Source organism: Schistocerca americana, chromosome X (genome assembly GCF_021461395.2).
Source record: "Schistocerca americana isolate TAMUIC-IGC-003095 chromosome X, iqSchAmer2.1, whole genome shotgun sequence".
NCBI lineage: Eukaryota > Metazoa > Arthropoda > Insecta > Orthoptera > Acrididae > Schistocerca > Schistocerca americana.
In genome coordinates this window covers 887,747,401-887,767,246 of record NC_060130.1, presented here as the reverse complement: position 1 = coordinate 887,767,246, position 19,846 = coordinate 887,747,401, and the positions used below count along the sequence as shown (strand labels likewise).

Sequence of the window (19,846 nt, the reverse complement as noted above, 5' to 3'; positions counted from 1 at the left end):
AACAATAAATACGTCTAGAAAACTAAATAAAGGTAAGTTGAGAAGTAAAATACAACATTCTTTAACAACAAACATGAAATGTTAAAAATTTATTAACAACATAAACAATAAATATAACCATTAAAAATTAAATAAAAACATTAAATATAAACATAAACATAAATACTAACATAAACATAATTAATGTTTTTTATTCATTTATAAATGTTTGCAAAGGAAGATGAAAAAGTTGTTAAACAAGTTAAAAAATATATAAAGATAACTGAAGAACTAAAAGAAAAATTTAAACTTGGGAAAAAACAACCAAGAACAATATATGAGATACATAAAGAGGAAGATCAACCTGTCATTGATGCTATTGAAAAAGAAAAACAAGGTATTATAGGTTTAGGTGATAATGTTTTAAAAGCAATTGAAGAAAATAGAGAAGTTGAAAAACAAATGGTTACTTATCAACATGATAAAGAAGATTTTGAACATTTATCACCAATTAAAAAATTAACATATTGGTCTGATGATATTGCAGGAAAATATGATTACACTTTAATTGAATCACAAATTAAAGATCTATTTCGATAAAATCAAAAGAAGAGAAGAAAATTAAAAATATAAATGAAATTAAAAGAAGAAATTTAAATGAAACTAAAAAATAAATGTCAGTGAAAGAATGTTGAAGTATCTTACTCATAGTGAAGACAAAGTATTTGAATTAAAATCTGTTGGAATATTTAAATATGTAGGTAATTTACCTGTAGAATTCTATGGTGATAAGTTAAAAATTGGTGAAAAAACATATGAGGTACAGATGGATTAATGAAACTTTTAACTGAAAAACAAATTGCTATAGATGATTCAAATGAAAAGTTTGATGGTATAGATTTATCAAATGATGCAGATATAATATTAAATTCGGGAACATTATATTCTGATAATAATCCAAATGAAATAAGATCAAGTAAAGGTAACAGATATTTATATTTAATGATACAAATTCTTAATGAGTATTTTCCAAATTTAAGAAGACAAACTGTACATTCTTCAGATTTTAGTTCTCCTTAAAAACAAAAAATAGGTGTAGGTTTAGTTAAAAATATAAAGATAAATCAATTGAATATGTTTGGTTAAATGATGTTACACAATTAATTGATAGATTGGCAGTATTTCATGATGAAGAATTAGCTGGAATTAATAATTTTTATAATGAAAAAGTAAGTATTCCACAAATGTTAAGAAATAAATATAGTGGTTTTATAATTGATAAACCAAAAGGAATTCCATATTTGACTAGATTTTTAAAAAATCTTCTCCATACAATTTGGAAAAGTGATAAATATGGAAAAAGATTAGGTAATACTTTAATTAACAAATGACAATTTCAAGTGCGTTCTCGAGATTATAATTATTGTGGTCCAGGTAAAAAATTACAAGAAAGATTACCTAAAGTTGATAAAGGTTTAAATCCATTAGATGAAGCCTATTCAAAAATATGATATTGCTTATAGGCTTAATAAAGATTTAGAAAAAAGGTATATAGCTGATAAAGAACTTCAATTAGCTGCCAAAGAATGAAGGTATGAAAATGATACTTCATTTGGTGAAGAAGTGCCAACACCTGTTGGACGAATATGTATGGAGAAAGAAAGTAAGGTTTGGGAATAATTGTTTATATTAATGAAATTTGTTGGGATTATAAAAATCTTAATAAGTGTTTAAACTATTTACAAAATCTTTATAAATTTCTAACTATATTTAAATCTTTATTCATTTTTAAACTATATAAAAATCTTTATACATTTTCAAACTATATAAAAAACTTTATAAATTTTAATGTATATAAAAAATCTTTATACATTCTTAAACTACAAAAGTTTTTAAACTATACAAAAATCTTTATCTGTTTTTTAACTATATAAATGAATAATTTTACCATTGATTATACTTTGCTACCTATCGGCAAAACAAAACCAAAATCTATTAAATAACGATAAATAATAACAATTAAATAAATTGAACGATTTTTAACTGAACCAAAAAACATGAAAGCGATAAAAGGCTAGTGGAAATTTACTTATTACATTATGTATTCCTGTTGTAAAACAAATTATTGAATATTTATTGAAAAAAAAGATGGTAAAGGAATAGCACAACATGAAGGTAGATTTTTACCATTATTATTAGCTGCATTACCTTTTTAGCAACAATTGGTTCATAGCTGGTGGATCTGCAGGAATTGCAAGTGCAGTATTAAACATAAAGAAAAATAATTAAGAATTAGAAGAACAGAAACGACAAAGTTAGAAATGGTAAACTAAAGTTGGTATTGTAATAAGAAAACAAAGAAATTTCAAAAAGTAATCGATAAATATCCTAATGCATTAAGTAATTTTGATATTAAAAAAACTTACTACACAATTATTAATTAAAAACTTTCATGGTACAAACATGATTGATGAATTATTAAATTAACCATTAAAAATTGAATGTGGAATGGTACATCTGATAATCTTGGTACTCATTAGACGTTTTACTATAAAAATAATGATAAAAATTTGTTTTTATAGGTTTGGTTTTTAGTATACCAAAACAATTAGATAAGTATTTAGCAATACTTGAACTATACTACAATACAGAAAAATACAAATTTTGATGAAGTAATATGTGGTCATTTATGTAATTTGTTTAGAAATTGAATGTGACAACTATAATTTTAATGATGTTTTAGGTCTAATAAATGGACATTCTTGCAAGTAGGATATATCTGACTAAACAAAATGAACAAATACAAATACATCTACATTCAATGTAGAAAAAATTGAAAATATTATTAAAAAGCTTCATTCATTTATAGATTTAAACATAACTAATACAACAACATTCAATTTAAAAAAATTGAAGAAATTGAAGATAGTATTAAACAACTACAATCAATAATAGATCCAAAGATAACTATTGCAATTAAATAATTTCAAAAATCATTCAATTATATTTTTAATTATATTGTTAAAGTAATTAAAAGCTATATTGGTTTTAAAAATAGAAGACTTGTCAATGTAAATGATCCAATTGATGTAAAAGATGTAGTTAACAAATGTTATTTTTTTAATGAACTATCAAATTTTGTTACGAAACCAGAATGTACAAGCGTTTTAACAGAATTTAATTACTATGTTAAAAATACTCGATTTAAAGAATAAATTAATCAGATTCGCAACACTTTAAAAAATTTCTTTACAAAAAAGGAAATAGAAAAAGCTTTTCCGGATTAATTCTCAAAAATTGAGTTAACTCCATACTTTGAACATTTAAGAAATCTTAAGGGTGAAGTTTATGATATACAAATAATTAAATTTTCTTTTATAAGATGTGATGGACAAAAAATATTTATTTTGAATATGATTTCATACTTAAAAAAATTTTTATTGTTGGTAAAAATGTAAATAGAGATTCAAACAATCATGATTTTGATATAACAGTAAGTGTAGCTATTATTTTATACCAAATAAATAATAATAATCAAACAATGATGATACATTTAATTAAATTTTATAACTGTGAAATTGAAAGTTTCTGTTAAAACTATTCCTGTAGATATAAATTTATTTCTATTTGGTGAAATAATTAAAATTTAAATTTTTTAATATATAACGATTTTATTATATATAACTGAAAATCATTCCTCAGATGACAATCACATTTACTGTTTGAAGTGTAAAACATTTACTGAAACACTTAATCCACATAGAGTAACTACTAAAAATGGAAGACAAAGAATTGAAGATATTTATACAATCTGTAAAACTAAAAAGGAATAAATTCGTTAAAAAAAGGTTGTAGATCGTGAAGGTTTTAATAATAACATTCGTTGAAATACAATTACATAAACCAATTAGAAATAATTTTAAAAGAAGAATGTTGTTTCTTCAATATAGATGATTTATGGCAAGCTGATTTAGTTGAAATGGATTCTGGAAATTTAAAATAAATTTCGATTGTAAATATCAACTATTTCCATCAAATTGGGAATTCGATCATCATGTACTTTAATTATTTCATCTTTTTATTGAATTATTTAATCTTTCATTTTTATTCTATCATCTTATTTTTAATTATCTCATTGTTTAAGTTATTCAATTTTTGTAAATTTTCTGTACAATAATCTTTGTTTTATTCAATCTTTGTAAAATTATATTTGATCTTTGTGAAAAGTTGCCAGTGATAAAGAAAAACCTTTATTTTAAAAATAATTAATTTCATATTGAAATAATTTTATTAATTTTATATAGAAATAATTGTATTATTTTTATATGGAAGTAATTTTATTATATTTTTAATTATTTATAATGACATGCTGGTAATTATCTATCTTATTTTCCAATTTGTATCTATCATTATCATGAGGACTTAGTCCTTTTTTATTTACTTTAATTCTACAGATTTCTTGTCTTTCACTTTCAATTAAATTATATTTTATATATTGTTCTATATTGCTAAAAAACCATCTTTAAAATATTCTAAGCTTATTTTGTTTATAACAACATATTTCTTAATTCCTTTAGATTTTTTCTATATTTTCACCAACCTTATAACATTTCCGCTCTTAAACCACAAAATTCTTGAACTACTTTTCTGTTACATTCATCTTTCACTTTACCAAAAACTTTTCGCTTTACTTGTGGAATGTTATATATATTACCTGTTGGATAATCACTTGTATCAAAATAATAAATCTTTGATTTTATATATTCATAGAATTTTTTTTAATATTATAAATACAAGTATCTGTAGCTTGATAACATAATTAAATATTTCCTACATATTTAGGTTTCATAATTCAATAGTGAAAATCATACATTAATTTTTTAGATAAATAAAGCGAGCAATTACTTTGTTTAAATTTAAAAACCTTAGGAATTTGTTAAGTTACATTCCTAAAGATAAATATTCTTTAAGATTTCTATAATGTACTACATAATTATCTTTCTTTTCTGAAGTTGTTATTACCTCACTTTCATTTGTACCTGTAAGTAGTTTTGATTCAGCAGCAAACGGCAAATCTTTATGTAAATCATGTAATTTTTTTGACTGTTCTAAAACTACATCAAATATATAACGATTTTCACAATTGTTTGAAATTTCATTTATTTTTGTACAATTAAAATTATTTGATTCATCCCATTGAAATCTACCATATGGTACATATTGGTTCACAGGATAACCATATAAATTATTTGCATCGATATTCGTTATACAATTTGATATCTAATTGTTATTAAAATCTTTTAAATATTTATTATTTGCTTTTACATATCGTTTACAACATCGTCAAATTCCTCCTCTTATTCCCTTTTCAACCATTAAAAGCCTATCATAATCATATAATAATTCAAGTTTTTGTTCAGTCATTTTTATCGTTGCATCAAAAGATAAACTGGGAGCTGTAAAATACCAAGAAGCATCTCGATTGTATGTTTGTATACATGTTTTTCTAAAATTCCAAATACATTACTTAATAATAATACATCAGATACAAATTATGATATTCACCAAGATCTTTTAATTGAATTTTTCCCAAACTAATTTAGCTTGTTTATAATTTTCAACAGTTATGTTACAATCATTTAATTTACTGTAAAATTTTTCTTTTGTTGGTAATAGCGTTCCATCAAATTTTTTCCAAGGAACCACATATTCATATAGATAAACTCCATTTCTAAATACTTAATTAAATTATTCTGGAGAAAAATATTTTTTAATATTTTTCAATTGATTTTTCTTTACATTTGGTTAAAGTTTATTAAGTGAAGAAGCCATAAATCTAAATGTATCAACAAACCTAATTTAAAATTTTTTTATGTTTAACAAAACTAATGAACTTCTTTTTAATTGTTTGTTTTTTGTTCTATTTGTTTATTATCATAACCAAGTTCTTTTACGAAAAGATAAGAATTTTAACCTGATAAATTATGTAAATAAGTGAGTACAAAATATGGTTGTTTTAGTTTTAATTAGTAATTATTGCATAATGGAGTAATATATTTTCCAGTTAGATTATCATGATGACAAACTTTTTTTATTTTTCGTATAATTATATTTAAATTATGTAAATTTCTTCAGTTTCACAATTCTTCAATTACAAAATTAATTTTCCAATTTCTTCAACTTCTTAATTTATACATTCAATAAATTTTTTATAGCAATTGGGTCCTCTATAAACAACAGGATCTTTATAATTTCCACTTATATATTTAATATAATAACAAAATCCACTCAGTTAATGTTCTCGATAGTTCATTGTATGTGTTTTTCTGGATTTGGTTCACAATTATCCATATTTAAAAGTAATCTTTCAAAAACAGCATACGCAACAAATGGAAGTTTTTGTGTATATTGTTGTATGATATCTAATGTTGTACAATTATCTAATTTTTCTTTACTATTGAAATGTAGTAAACATAAATCACAAATAAACCTTTCTTTAACATGTATCTTGATTTGACTATTTTATTATGTCACAATGGTGCCCCCCTTCTAAAAGCCATGTACCTAAAGTCTCTAGAGGAATGGAAGGTTCCAAATGATTAGAAAAGAGCTCAGGTAGTTCCAGTTTTCAAGACGGTTGTTCGAGCAGATGCGCAAAACTATAGGCCTATATTTCTGACGACGATCTCTTGTATAATTTTAGAACATGTTTTTTGCTCGCATATCATGCCATTTCTGGAAACCCAGAATCTACTTTGTAGGAATCGACATGGATTCTGGAAACAGTGAACATGTGAGACCCAACTCGCTTTATTTGTTCATGAGACCCAGAAGATAGCAGATACAGGCTCCCAGGTAGATGCTATTTTCCTTGACTTCCAGAAGGCATTAGATACAGTTCCGTACTGTCGCCTGATAAACAAAGTAATAGCCTACGGAATATAAGACCAGCTGTGTGGCTGGATTGTAGAGTTTTTAGCAAACAGAACACAGCATGTTGTTCTCAATGAAGAGACATCTACAGACATTAAAATAACCTCTGGTGTGCAACATGGGAGTTATATGGGACCATTGCTTTTCACAATATATATAAATGACCTAGTAGATAGTGTCAGAACTTCCATGCAGTTTTTTGCGGATGATGCTGTAGTATACAGAGAAGTTGCAGCATTAGAAAATTGCAGCAAAATGCAGGAAGGGCTGCAGTGGATAGGCTCTTGGTTCAAGGGAGTAGCAACTGACCCTTAACGTAGACAAATGTAATGTATTGCGAATACATATAAAGAAGGATCCTTTATTCTATGATTATATGATTGTGGAACAAACACTGGTAGCAGTTACTTCTGTAAAATATCTGGGAGTATGCGTACAGAACGATTTGAAGTGGAATGATCATATAAAATTAATAGTTGGTAAGGCAGTTGCCAGGTTGAGATTCATTGGGAGAGTCCTTAGAAAATGTAGTCCATCAACAAAGAAGGTGGCTTACAGAACACTTGTTTGACCTATACTCATCAGTGTGGGATCCGTGCCAGGTCGGGTTGATCGAGGAGATAGAGAAGATCCAAAGAAGAGCGATGCATTTCGTCACTGAGTTATTTGGTAAGCATGATAGCATTATGGAGATGTTTAGCAAACTCAAGTGGCTGACTCTGCAAGAGAGGCGCTCTGCATCTCGGTGTAGCTTGCTGTCCAGGTTTCGACAGGGTACGTTTCTGGATGAGGTACAAATATATTGCTTTCCCCTACTCATACCTCCCAAGGAGACCACAAATGTAAAATTAGAGAGATTCGAGCGCGCACGGAGGCTTTCAGGCAGTCGTTCTTCCCACGTACCACACGCGACTGGAACAGGGAAGGAAGATAAAAACAGTAGAACATAAAGTGCCCTCCGCCACACACCGCTGGGTGGCTTGCAAAGTATAAATGTAAATGTAGATGTAGATGTGGATTATTGTATTTCTTGAAATAAAGTAAATTTACATGTTTTTCCTTTTTAGACTTTGTAATTTTTAATGCATACACTTATTTTTCATCTTCATCATGAAATGAGTAAACATTACTAGATACATTAATTATATTTTCTATTTTCTGAATGTGATCAACTAATACAGGAAATTCAATATTTTCGAGTTTTTTATGTAGATCGAGACCAACATTTTTATATTTTGTTTTTCTTTCAGCATCTCTATCTACAGGAAACAAAGCTGATTTTATAGCCCATATTAAACATTTTTGATCATTACTTGTTACATTAATACAAGCTTTTTTGTTTTTTATTGTTTTAGGTAAATCAGTATAAGATGAACCTTTTAGTGGAATATATTTATTATTGTTAGTTGTAAACCAAAATTTCTATATAATGACCATCCTCATCCTTGTGCTTGAAAATTGTATATGATTTCTAGAATAACTCTTTTACCTTGTTTAAATTTTTAATAACATCTTTTTCTGTTAAAATACTATAGTTTCGTGTTTGTTGTCCAAATTCATGAACTTTTTCATTTATTTCATTTGTGTGTAGTTTATATTCACAGTGCCAATTAAAATTTATCTTTAAACCATAATGTAGTTTCAAATAGTCTTTAACAAATTAAAAAATTTTTGTTTTTACTGCAGTTAAGAAAAGATTAGGATCATGTGTATCTACACTATTTTCATAATTCATACTTCGTAATATATTTACATATGCTTTTTTTAACTAAGGATTCTTTAATTGTTTTTCTGTCTCTTGGTTACGGTTTTACAATTATATTTGTACAAAGTGGAAATATTATTTTTAATGGTTTATCTTCTTTAGTTATAAAAATATCATAAATATCATAATATGGTAACATTTTCCAAAAAATTTCACTTACTTCACAGTTATTATTACTGTTAACAATAGTTGTTCGATTTTCACTTACTTCTTCTGGTATATAAATTTTAACAATATTTGTATAATTTTTTCTTACCTCAGTTATATAATTTTTATAGTTTTCATGTACTTCAGATCTATCATTATTTTTAGCAATATTTGTATCATTTTCACTTAATTCAGCAACAGTGGCATCAGTCTTAGAACTGCATTCAGATGTAGTATTTTTAACAACATTTCTATTATGTTCACATACTTCAGGTGCTATTTCTACCAATATTTCTATTATTTTTAATAATAAATATAATTAAATCAGCTTTATGTAAATTGGAATACCCTCGTAAATTGTTTATTTTACAAATTTCGTGAAGTATATCAACAGAGAATTTTTCTAGTGGAGCAGCACTGTAACTTTCCACTTTGTTCTTTTATTTATTACAAAATAAATTCATTAGATTCGAAAAAATTTTTTTAATAAGTGATAATCATTTAATAGTTGTATAAGTATTATTATTTAATAGATAATTAATCAAAATGTTAATTAGTTTATTAATTATTTTAACAATTAGCTTTTAAATGAATTAGTTTACTATTTAATTTAACAATCAGTAACTTTACCAATAAATTAGTTTTTAAAGAATTAGTTTTATTGATTTATTTAATTAATCAAAAAGAATTATTATTATTTAATAAATAATTAATCATAAAGTTCAATATGCTTCTTGTTTAGCGTTCTTATTCTTAATATAATCTACAGTACATTTCTTACATTTATTATTATGTTTATCTTTATGTGAAGGACTGATGTAAAAGCAATTTAAATCTTTAATTTCTTGACAACTTTTAGATCTCTTTGTAATTGTAGATGTTTCTTCAGTTACAACTTCTTCATTATTTAATGTAGATGTAGATTTTTGATCATTATCCATTGGTATTAATAGTTTTGAATGTTCTTCCCTTAGATTTCGTCGTAAATGTTCTTTGAAATAATATTTAGGAACATTTTTCCATATACACAAGGATTTTTTTTGTAGTTTTGTACATGATATTTATTTATACATGATCTACATATAGTTGTATAACCATCTTTTGTATATATCTGTAAAGTAAAATTATCAATTGATTTCTCTGTACTACAATATTTACAAAATTTAGTTTTCACAGAAGATTCTTGTTGATCTTGCTCCATTTATATATAAAAAAATATGTTAAATTGTGAATAAGCAAATTTTTATAATATCTATTATTTTTATAATTTTTAAAATTGAAATATATAATTAATGAAAAATATAACCATAATAATATGCTGGTTCATCAAAAGATAATGCTTCAAAGATAGCATTAATATCAATTACTTCAATTTTTTCTGGTTCTTTATTTTTAACAATACTTCTACAAAGTGGACAATTTTCATTTTCCTTTAACCATTCATCAATAGATTCTGTATGAAAAATATGTTTGCAATTTGTTTTAACAAACTGATTATTATTTTCATTAATTAAACATATAGGACCATCAATATCTTCTTCACATACCATAATTAGTACATACATTTCCTTCATTTTAGTTTTCATTTCGCTTTGGTTTTCCATTTATACGAAATAATTTTTATTAGACTTATAAAAAATAAATAATAATAAATTTCAATGACTCATGTAGCCAAAAGTTCAAAATTACAGCTTTTTAAAAATATTTTTAATATAAACTACAAATTTACTTTTGTAAAACTAATAAAAAATTTTCTATATAAATGGAAACTACTTTAATCAAGAAGCTAAATAATTTAAGTATTTCTAAAGAAATTAGAAAAGTAAGAGAGCTAGGTATAAGTGTTTTATATAATATAATGAACTGCAAATATTTAATTACTAGATTTGGAGAACAACTTTGTTTAGAACTCAATAATGATTTTAAAGTTGTTTTACCAAATAGATTTTCTAAATTAATTGATGATTTGGATTTTGAAATAATTAAAAAAATTCAAATGAAATTGAATTATAAAGGAATGAAAAGACTTAAAAATAGAAATAATGAATTTCATGATATAGAGTTCACAATGTCAATTTTTAAAAGTAATTTACTTTTATTATCGAATACATTTTTATTTATTTACTTACCTTCATAATGCGATTTCTTAAAAATCTAATACATTTTAATTAATTTACTTATCTTCACAATGTGATTTTTTAAAAAATAACTTACTTTTATTAACTAATTCATATTATTGTGCTACAATCACACTGGAAATAAAATAATGTAGTTAGAAATCAGTTCTTTATTGTATTTAGTTGTGTTATTGTAGAGAGTAGGTATTTAGCTAACATAATAAAATCAGTTTAGTTAATTAAATATACTGAATTTTTTTGGCTCAGTTTTAAATTTTTTTTAAATCGGTTGTTTTATATATAAAATACAGAATTTATTTTAACACTGCATTAGTGCGCCAGAACCGGCAGAAACATTCTACTCTTCTCCTTCGGCGCACATTTCATGTGTTTGAGATAGCTGCGAATCTTCAGTATTGTTCTGATTTCCCACCTTATCTTTGCTTCATCCATCTTTCGTCATCAAGAGTTTGCTCTGCTTAGTTTCTTTCATCAGTATTTTGGTCTGTCTACTAGTGTCCCCTTTATTTCATTATGTTTTTCTTCTGAACAGTCGTTTCCCAAAATGTGCCTCAAAATGTTCATGTCGCCTCAAAATATTCATAGCTGTTTACTGTCATTGCTTCTGAGCAATCGCTTCACTTCTGCATCTTCTGTTAGCTTTGTTGTCACAATGATAGTATTTTACTCTTCAGTGCGACTAGTAGGTCAATTGCTTCTTAAGTGTGTAAAAAATGCGACAGGGCCGATTTCACCTTTCGGATCAAATCTGATAATTTTGATTAATTATGAGTGAATTCCAATACTGCTGTTCCACTGTGTTTATTACTTGTTCCTGTTTCTGTGGGGTCCTACCCATTCGTCTCATGTAGGATGCCTAAAGGATGCTGCCTTTTCAGAATGCTATACAACAATTCAAGCAAAATCACATTAATACTTTTTATTACAAATAGGAAGAATGACAATACTTCACTTGTATTTACAAGTGGTCACAAGTGACAGGTGGCATTCAAATAAGTGTCCTTTGTTATATACATTGTTTGTGCAAGCAACTAATATGGATCAAACATCATTGCTATTGTATTACTCTCTGCTAGGCCATGCTAATACTAGTACTCTCTGCTAGGTCATGCAAATACTGTCCGAATACTGAGTGGCTGAGGTTGGCAGGAGCGCCACTTATATTGCCTTCTTGTAGAGGCCTCTCCTGTCATGGTGCGGTTTTAATCAGCGCACCATTGGCTGGTGTTGTCTCACCGCCTTCCATTCTCTTGCTTTATTCATCTTCATTGCAGCAGTTGTGGTTATGCCAGAACATTTTCTATTCCTTTTCTATGTATTCCTGCTCATCTTTTTCGATTCCTTCTGTTTCCGTTTCTTTACTATACACTGCCTTGAAGCAAAATTAGCATAGCAATGTGGAAATGTTGGGATTTAGATCCACATTCAAATATTTCCAAGATAATGACCAGAAGCACACTCAATATTTTGTAAAAGGGTGTTTTCTTTATAACCTTCACAATGTTATTCAGACACCACCTCAGTCGCCAGACCATAAACTCATAGAGTATTTACAAGTAGAACTGTATTGGAGGGTCACATATACTAAAATAAACTCGGAAGATCTGAAAAAAATTGGAAGCTAGAATGGAAACTAATAGGGCCTCAGTTCAGAGCACAAATCTTTGGTAACATGCAATTTAGTTACGAAGTAATATGCCATAGTTCACACCTATTCAAAGAAAGTATTTTTAATTTCTTGAAATTTTGTTTGTTTGTTACCGAAACTAGTCCACTTAATATGTACGATGTATGTAAATTAATACATGTAGAATTCAAAAGGAATGTGATGCCTCCAACAACAGAGAAGGCATGTGCCAGCTGTGATACTTGTCAATGTTACTGAACCAACAGTTTATTAAGTCATGATTACAAAACACTGACATGAATTAGTTACAGATGAATGGAGAGACTGGTAGAAGCCAAGCTCGAGGAAGGTCAGTTGATGCTCCAGAGAATATAGGAACATGTCAGGCAATATTTACCTTATGACTTACATTAAAAGATAGGTTGAAGAAAAACAAACCGATGTGCTCAGATGGATATAGATTGCAGTAGTTACATACACACACGGTCCAAAAATTGGTCCAAATGACTCTGAGCACTATGGTACTTAACTTCTGAGGTCATCAGTCCCCTAGAACTTAGAACTACTTAAACCTAACTAACCTAAGGACATCACACACACCAATGCCCGAGGCAGGATTCTAACCTGCGACCGTAGAGGTCGCGCGGTTCCAGACTGTAGCGCCTAGAACCGCTCAGCCACCCTGGCTGGCTACACGGTCCAGTCACATTAATGTGAACACCGCCTATGTTCGATGACAACGTGCAATAACAACTGACAGACAGCCGGTGCCAGCACTAGCCGTCGAGGGTATATAAAACGTGTCGTGAAGATCTGTGAAACCGACCTCCATTGGACGCATTCTGTGTGCCATGCCAGTCCACTTAATTCAGTTCTCTTTTCATTCCGAATTCATATATTGCAGGAATAGCGCTTGCCGATCAACCTGCCCACTCATGAGCCAAGGGTTGCTCGTTAGGACAAGTGCAGTGCAGGGCCGAAAACAGTGCATTTGTTGTCGTATTGCGGAAATGGAATGATTTATCTTATACTGAAAAGGGCATTATCATTGGCTTTCGGGACAAGGGTGGGTGCATTTCCGAAACGGCTAAGTTTGTAAACTGTTCACGTGCCACTGTGGTTAAAGTATACCGTGCATGGCAAAATGGCGCTATCCAAAACCGGCGCTGACGCAACTGTGGTGCACCACAGGCCATAGATGAGAGAGGTGAATAACAGCTGTGGAGATGTGCACGAATGAACATATGTGCAACAGTTAAGCAACTGACCATCCAGATGAACCAAGGGGCTACCAACAGAGTCTCCTCAATGTCTGTTCAGCGTAGGTTGCTGCGTAAGCGCTTCCACAGCAGGCACCTGGTTCACGCACCCATCCTGACAGCTGTTCATCGGCAACGAACCTTCGAATTTGAACGCCAGTACCGCAACTGGACCTCCACTGAGTGAAGACAGTTGGTATTTCCAGATCTACCACATTTATCAGGCTGAAAGCAAACGCCCTCCAACAATCATCACAAGGGTCAAGGCTGGAGGAGGAAGCGTTATGGTCTGGGGAATGTTCTTGTGGCATTTTCTGGGTAATTTCGTCATTTGGAAGGCACAATGGATCAACACAAGTATGCATCTACCCTTGGGGACCATGTCCACCGTTTGTTTGTCCTGGGTACAATGGCATTTACCAGCAGGACAACGCAACCTGTCACACAGCTCGCAGTGCAGTTGCGTGGTTCAGTGGTTCAAAGAGCCTCATACCCCTTCTACCCTCCCCCCCCCCCCAAGACCACAAAACTCTCCGGATTTATACCCAATTGGGTATCTGTGAGACCACCTTGATTGTGCTGTTTGGGCCATGGGTCCTCAGCCACGAAATCTACCAAAGGTGACCACAGCATTGAAGGTAGAATGGCTGCACATCCCTATCAGTATCTTCCAGAACATCGTTGACTCTTCCTGCACGTCTCGCTGCTGTCTTCGCTGCAAAAGCTGGTTATTCACGGTTTTGACAAGTGGTTACATTAATGTGACTGGACAGTGTACGAAGAATCTTGCATAGGAGAGCTACATCAAACCATTCTTCAGCCTGAAGGCAACAATAAAAGCAACAAATTTAGTGTAAAAATAGAACACTACTAGTAGAAACAGTGAAGTGACCAGATAGTGATAACCTCTGTACGTACTCGATTCTTTCGGCAGATCTGTATTGAGGCTCGGCACCTGGCAGCCGTTTTGGCTCCGAAGCTGTGACCCTCTTACAGTTTTGCAAAGCCGGCGCTGCTGTCCTTCAGTTGCACTCGTCGCTTATTAGAAAAAAACTTTTGTGTGACAGCTGGCACGAGATGGCCGTGTGGGACCTGCCCGCGACCATAGACCACGTGCTGGCGGTGACGGGCTGGCGCCAGCTGCAGGCAGTGGGCCACTCCATGGGCAACACGGCGCTGCTCGCCATGCTGGCCTCGCGGCCGCAGTACGCGCGCAAGCTGGCGCTCGGCTCGCTGCTGGCGCCAGTCGCCTACGTCCACACGTTCAGGGTGCCCTTCAGCCATTTTCTGCTCGCTGACTGGCGCCACATCCAGGTACTCTAACGATGTATTCTTATCTGTCGACAGCATTTCCGCGAAAGTTAGTTTAACAAGTTTTCATTATTAATATAAACGGCAACACAACTATCCAGTTAAAAAAAATGAAGACATGCGATACAAAACAGTTCTAATTTTGTTAACTCTGTTTGGGGAAAATCAGTTTTTTCTGTTATTTTTCTGTAAAATGGGCATAGAGCTCTGATAGCAGTGATACAGGTTATCAGAAAAGAAGTGCGGAAATATTGGCCTACGACAATCGACAATTTGTAGTTCATAAAAATCGAAAGAATGTGCACTATGCTGTTTACAACTCAATTTTTTTCATATATACTGGGTGTCTCCCCTAGCAGTCATCAGGCGCATTTTCTCTGGTGTTTCGGCAGATATTTGCAGTTTAGGTTTTGCAATGTGTAGATGGCGTCAGGCCTAACAAATACTGGTCATCAGGTTTCATGCAACGCCCAATGTCAGCGGAAAACGTCCGTCTCTTCCCTGCTGCAAACAACATTATTTATAAAGCGTAAGATCACGTGCCCATTCGATAAAGGGTCCCCAGTTAGTCTAGTGCGATATTTGCTTCCTCAATATGTCTTAACAGGGACACAAAAACTTATACTGTTTGCAACGCAATTGTTTTCATATATGATAACTAGTCACGTGCTCCAGTACTCAAGCAGCGACTTGTGCCGCCCTGCATCCTGCTGTATGACAGCGCCATGCAGCAGAGCTACTCAGTCGTTGCTGGACTACTGGTTACTTTTCCTGTTTTACTGTCCCGTGTCGGTGAAGCAAATATCACACTAGTTTAATTAATTTAGGATCGCATATCGAATGGGCACGTAAAACTCCACTTCAAAAATAATTTTGCTTCTAAAGAGAAATAATCCGACGCTTTCCATTGACACTAGGCATCGCATGAAACGTGATGAGCAGTATATGTCTGGTCTCAATCTATCAACACGTTGCAAAAACTAAATTCAAAATATCCTCGAAAACACAAGAGAAAACGCGCCTGACGACCCTTAGGAGTGGCACCATATACAGCGTGAACATTAGTAAAACCGACTAACTAGAGGTGCGAATTCATGATTGGAAATAGAGCAAAAAAGGTCCTATGAACATGTGTTCAGAAATGCATCGTTACTACTGTAGATGGCGCTGACGAATGACAATTCCACTGTCCACGTGCTTTGTGTTCCTTGTGTGCTGGAGGCTGTGTAACTGACGCAGCCTAGTGTAAGCAGCGGAATGGTCCCGTATTCATGTCGGGAACAAGCCGAGATGGTGTTCGTGTACGGCCAAGCAGATGGAAACGGTTGAGAGGCATCCCGGCTATACCAAAACAAGTACCCTCCCAGACACCAACCGCATCACACAACATTGCTAACCCTTTTTGGGCGTTTGTGTGATCATGAGTCCTTTCAGACAGATGAACGTGCAGGGAGGCGTCGGACTGTGCATACGCTAGATTTGGCGGACTAGATTCTGCAGAAAACATGTTCATAGGATCTTTCTTTCTCCATTTCCAGTCAGAAATCTGCCCTGCAATTTGTCGGTTTTATTAATGTTCACCCTACATATACAGGGTGCTCATAGAAACTGTAGAATACTTTGAGAGATGGTAGTACCCATCGAAACAAGAAAAATAAGGCCAATAAACATGGGTCCAGAAATGCATACCGTAACGTCCTTTCAGATCTTCGGTCTTGGCTAACACTCAGCGGTAGAGCAATGAGAGTGTTATTTGTTATGTATCGGTATCGGCGTTACAAACAGAACATTGATGAGCTGAACTCGCGACTTGAGCGAGATATTTACTTCACCAAATGTCGTAATTAAATCGTTTATAATCGATGGTTTATCAGTTGCTGTTTAAATATTAATGATAAGTTCAAATTAGTTCCAGCGACACCAAATTCCATATAGACTGGTTGTAACCTCAAATCTATAATCAGTCGTAACAGTGTTATTAATTCCTAACGTCAAGGAGTTTCTATATAAGCGCCGAGCGCTTCAGTCAAATAATATCGCAGCACGTTATCTCTACAAATAATATTGTAAAACTTGAATTATAAATGCGTGAATTGACACGATATGCTGGTTTATTACACAATATTAGTCACTTCCTAATAGAGCCGTGAGGAAGAAGCTTTCCCAGGTGTTGGGGGGAATTATAAATTATATGCTTCGTAACTATCGCCAAGTTCCATAGTCCATTAGTTATTACGAATGAAATTGTCTGTCTGTGTTCACTTCCTAAATAGTGTTAACTTCAGGTTATCTAATTAAAAGTCACTTCTGTCTAATATATGCAAGTCCTCCATCTGAATTCTAAATAATGTAATGTTTGAAGTCAAAGTATCGTTTCACTGCGTTGTAGTAGATCGCAACAATCAATTATAAAAAAAAAACAATCTAATGGCGCCTACATATACGAGCATTCAAAACTATGACCTGCTTCGGCTAACTCTCGTAACATAGTGACAATGGATTGAATTATCCTTAGCCGTTACTCATGAATCTCAAAGAGTACTCACACGAAGTATTCTTTGGGAACGTTGGTTCTACTTTGCGAATTTTAATTATAATGATTTTGCGATTTACTATGATTTTGAATTTTGAGTTTGATTTTACTGGAATCCTATCTTTCTTTCGTATGTTAATAAATTACTAAGTATTAGATTCCTGATTCAGTTACTGGTTAATATCCAAATAATAGTGTTAACTGGAAATTTGTTTGCTTGTTCATTTTTCATGGAATTTGGAACTTGTTTTGGGGAAATCTTTGGGAATTTTGGAGCTATTTTTTGAATTTCATTTCTCGTCCGTGGAAGTGGCATTACAATACTTTCTGAGATAAGTCCAGTAGACATGGTTCCGGATATGCATACTTTCTGTGATAAACATGTGTTTACAGGGGGTGTTAATCACGGCTTCCATTCTTGACAATTCACCCCTCTGCGCTATAGCGTAAGGAATGACGCACTTTTCGAAGTATACCTGCTGGCATGCATTGAGGATGCGACCGAGTAGTGTGCACGCGTCATTGATTGGCGTGGTATAGACCAATTCCTTCATACGTCCCTGTAACCAAAAGCGTATGGAATTGAGGTCTGGGGAACGAGCAGGGCAAGGTGTGGAGCCCACCCAACCTACCCATTGGTCCTGAAATGGCTGCTTCAGATGTTTGTGCATGTCGTGGTTAAAGTGTCCTGGTGCGCCATCACGCATGAACCAAATTTGTATTCGTTGCTGCAATGGCACAGCCTCCAGCAATGTAGGCAATACATTAATGAGAAAGTCCAGAAAATGCAGGTGGTGGTAGCACACATAGCCATATCAATCTATCGCCAAGTACACCTGTCAATACATTGATTGAGAATCGGTGTTGATGCCCTCTTTTATGGATTGCTTGGGGATTTGCATCTGCCCTTACAACATGCTAGTTACGAAAATTCACAAATCATATCTTACGACCCCTGCTCTATCAGTAATTAAAATCTTGGATGTAGCCAGTGGATCTGTGGCACACTTCTGCAACAGCTATTGACAGAACCGCCATCTGCTATGATGGGCTTGTGGCCTTAGGGCCTAAATGCGCTGTCGATAATATGTGTACAGAAAATGTTCATGAATTACTCTCCCCCCCCCCCCCCCCCCACACACACACATGGAAATGAACGTTTAGCGTCATTGGCCGGGAGGCCGCCTTGGTGGAGATCTTATTACATTCGACGCCACATCGGGTGACTTGCGCGCCGGATGGGGATGAAATGATGATGAAGACAGCACAACACCTGAGTGGAGAAAATCTCCAACCCAGCCGGGAATCGAACCCGGGCCCGTTGGACGGCAGTCTGTCACGCTGACCACTCAGCTATCAGGACGGAAGAGAGTGCAACACGCCTTCTGCTGCTGCTAATCGTTGCATACTGGTAACAGGGGTCTCTTCCACCAAATGTAGCACATGCTCATCCATGTCAAGTTTACAGACTGTATGGGGCCTTCCACTGTCAGTCTCCCGAGGCACAAGGGTACCTGTGACCCTCAGACGCTGGAAAAGTCTGCTGAACTTATCACAGGGCACTCGGCACTGTAGATATTTTTCAGCATAGAGCGCACGGGCTCGCAGGCTACATCTCTTTCCTAAACCATAGCACAATATCTTGCCATTTCATTTGTCGAGTAGTAGGCTTCCGTTGCTAACAAGTGATGGAAGTGTGAAAATGTACTACATCATTTTTAGCTACAAACAGCGCAATAACAATAAACACGTAAGTGAATCCGCGTTTGGAAGAAGGTACAACACCATAATACGCACCCAGTGTTAACAGTGCTGTGTAATAAGCCGCACAAACATGATGAAGAGTAACGTTGTCTACAACAGAACTCAAACCACACAACTGACTGCAGACCACCTAATGGTAAGTAGAGTACTGTGAGTAAGACATCATAATACCCTATCGACACATTTGATGGAGTGCCAACGACTGGGCTAATATCCACAACCAAGCATGGCGCAGCCCTCCCTATAAACATGTGTTTATCCCTGAAAGTATGCGTTTCCGGACCCATGTTTATTGGAATTATTTTTATTGTTGTTTCGGTAAGTACTACTACCTCTCAGAGTATTCGACACTTCCTATGAACACACTGATGTGCAAAAGAAACTGGTATA

The 19,846-nt window shown here is 32.8% G+C and overlaps 1 protein-coding gene across 1 annotated transcript in view; it reads left to right on the top strand.

Annotated features, from left to right (window-relative positions):
* Nucleotides 1-19,846, top strand: part of LOC124556373 (lipase 1-like) — a 214,741-nt gene that overhangs the window by 42,014 nt on the left and 152,881 nt on the right. Inside the window, exon 3 of the mRNA XM_047130337.1 lies at nucleotides 14,916-15,162. Within this exon, the coding sequence (XP_046986293.1) occupies nucleotides 14,916-15,162 (247 nt within the window). The remainder of the gene's footprint in view (nucleotides 1-14,915; nucleotides 15,163-19,846) is intronic.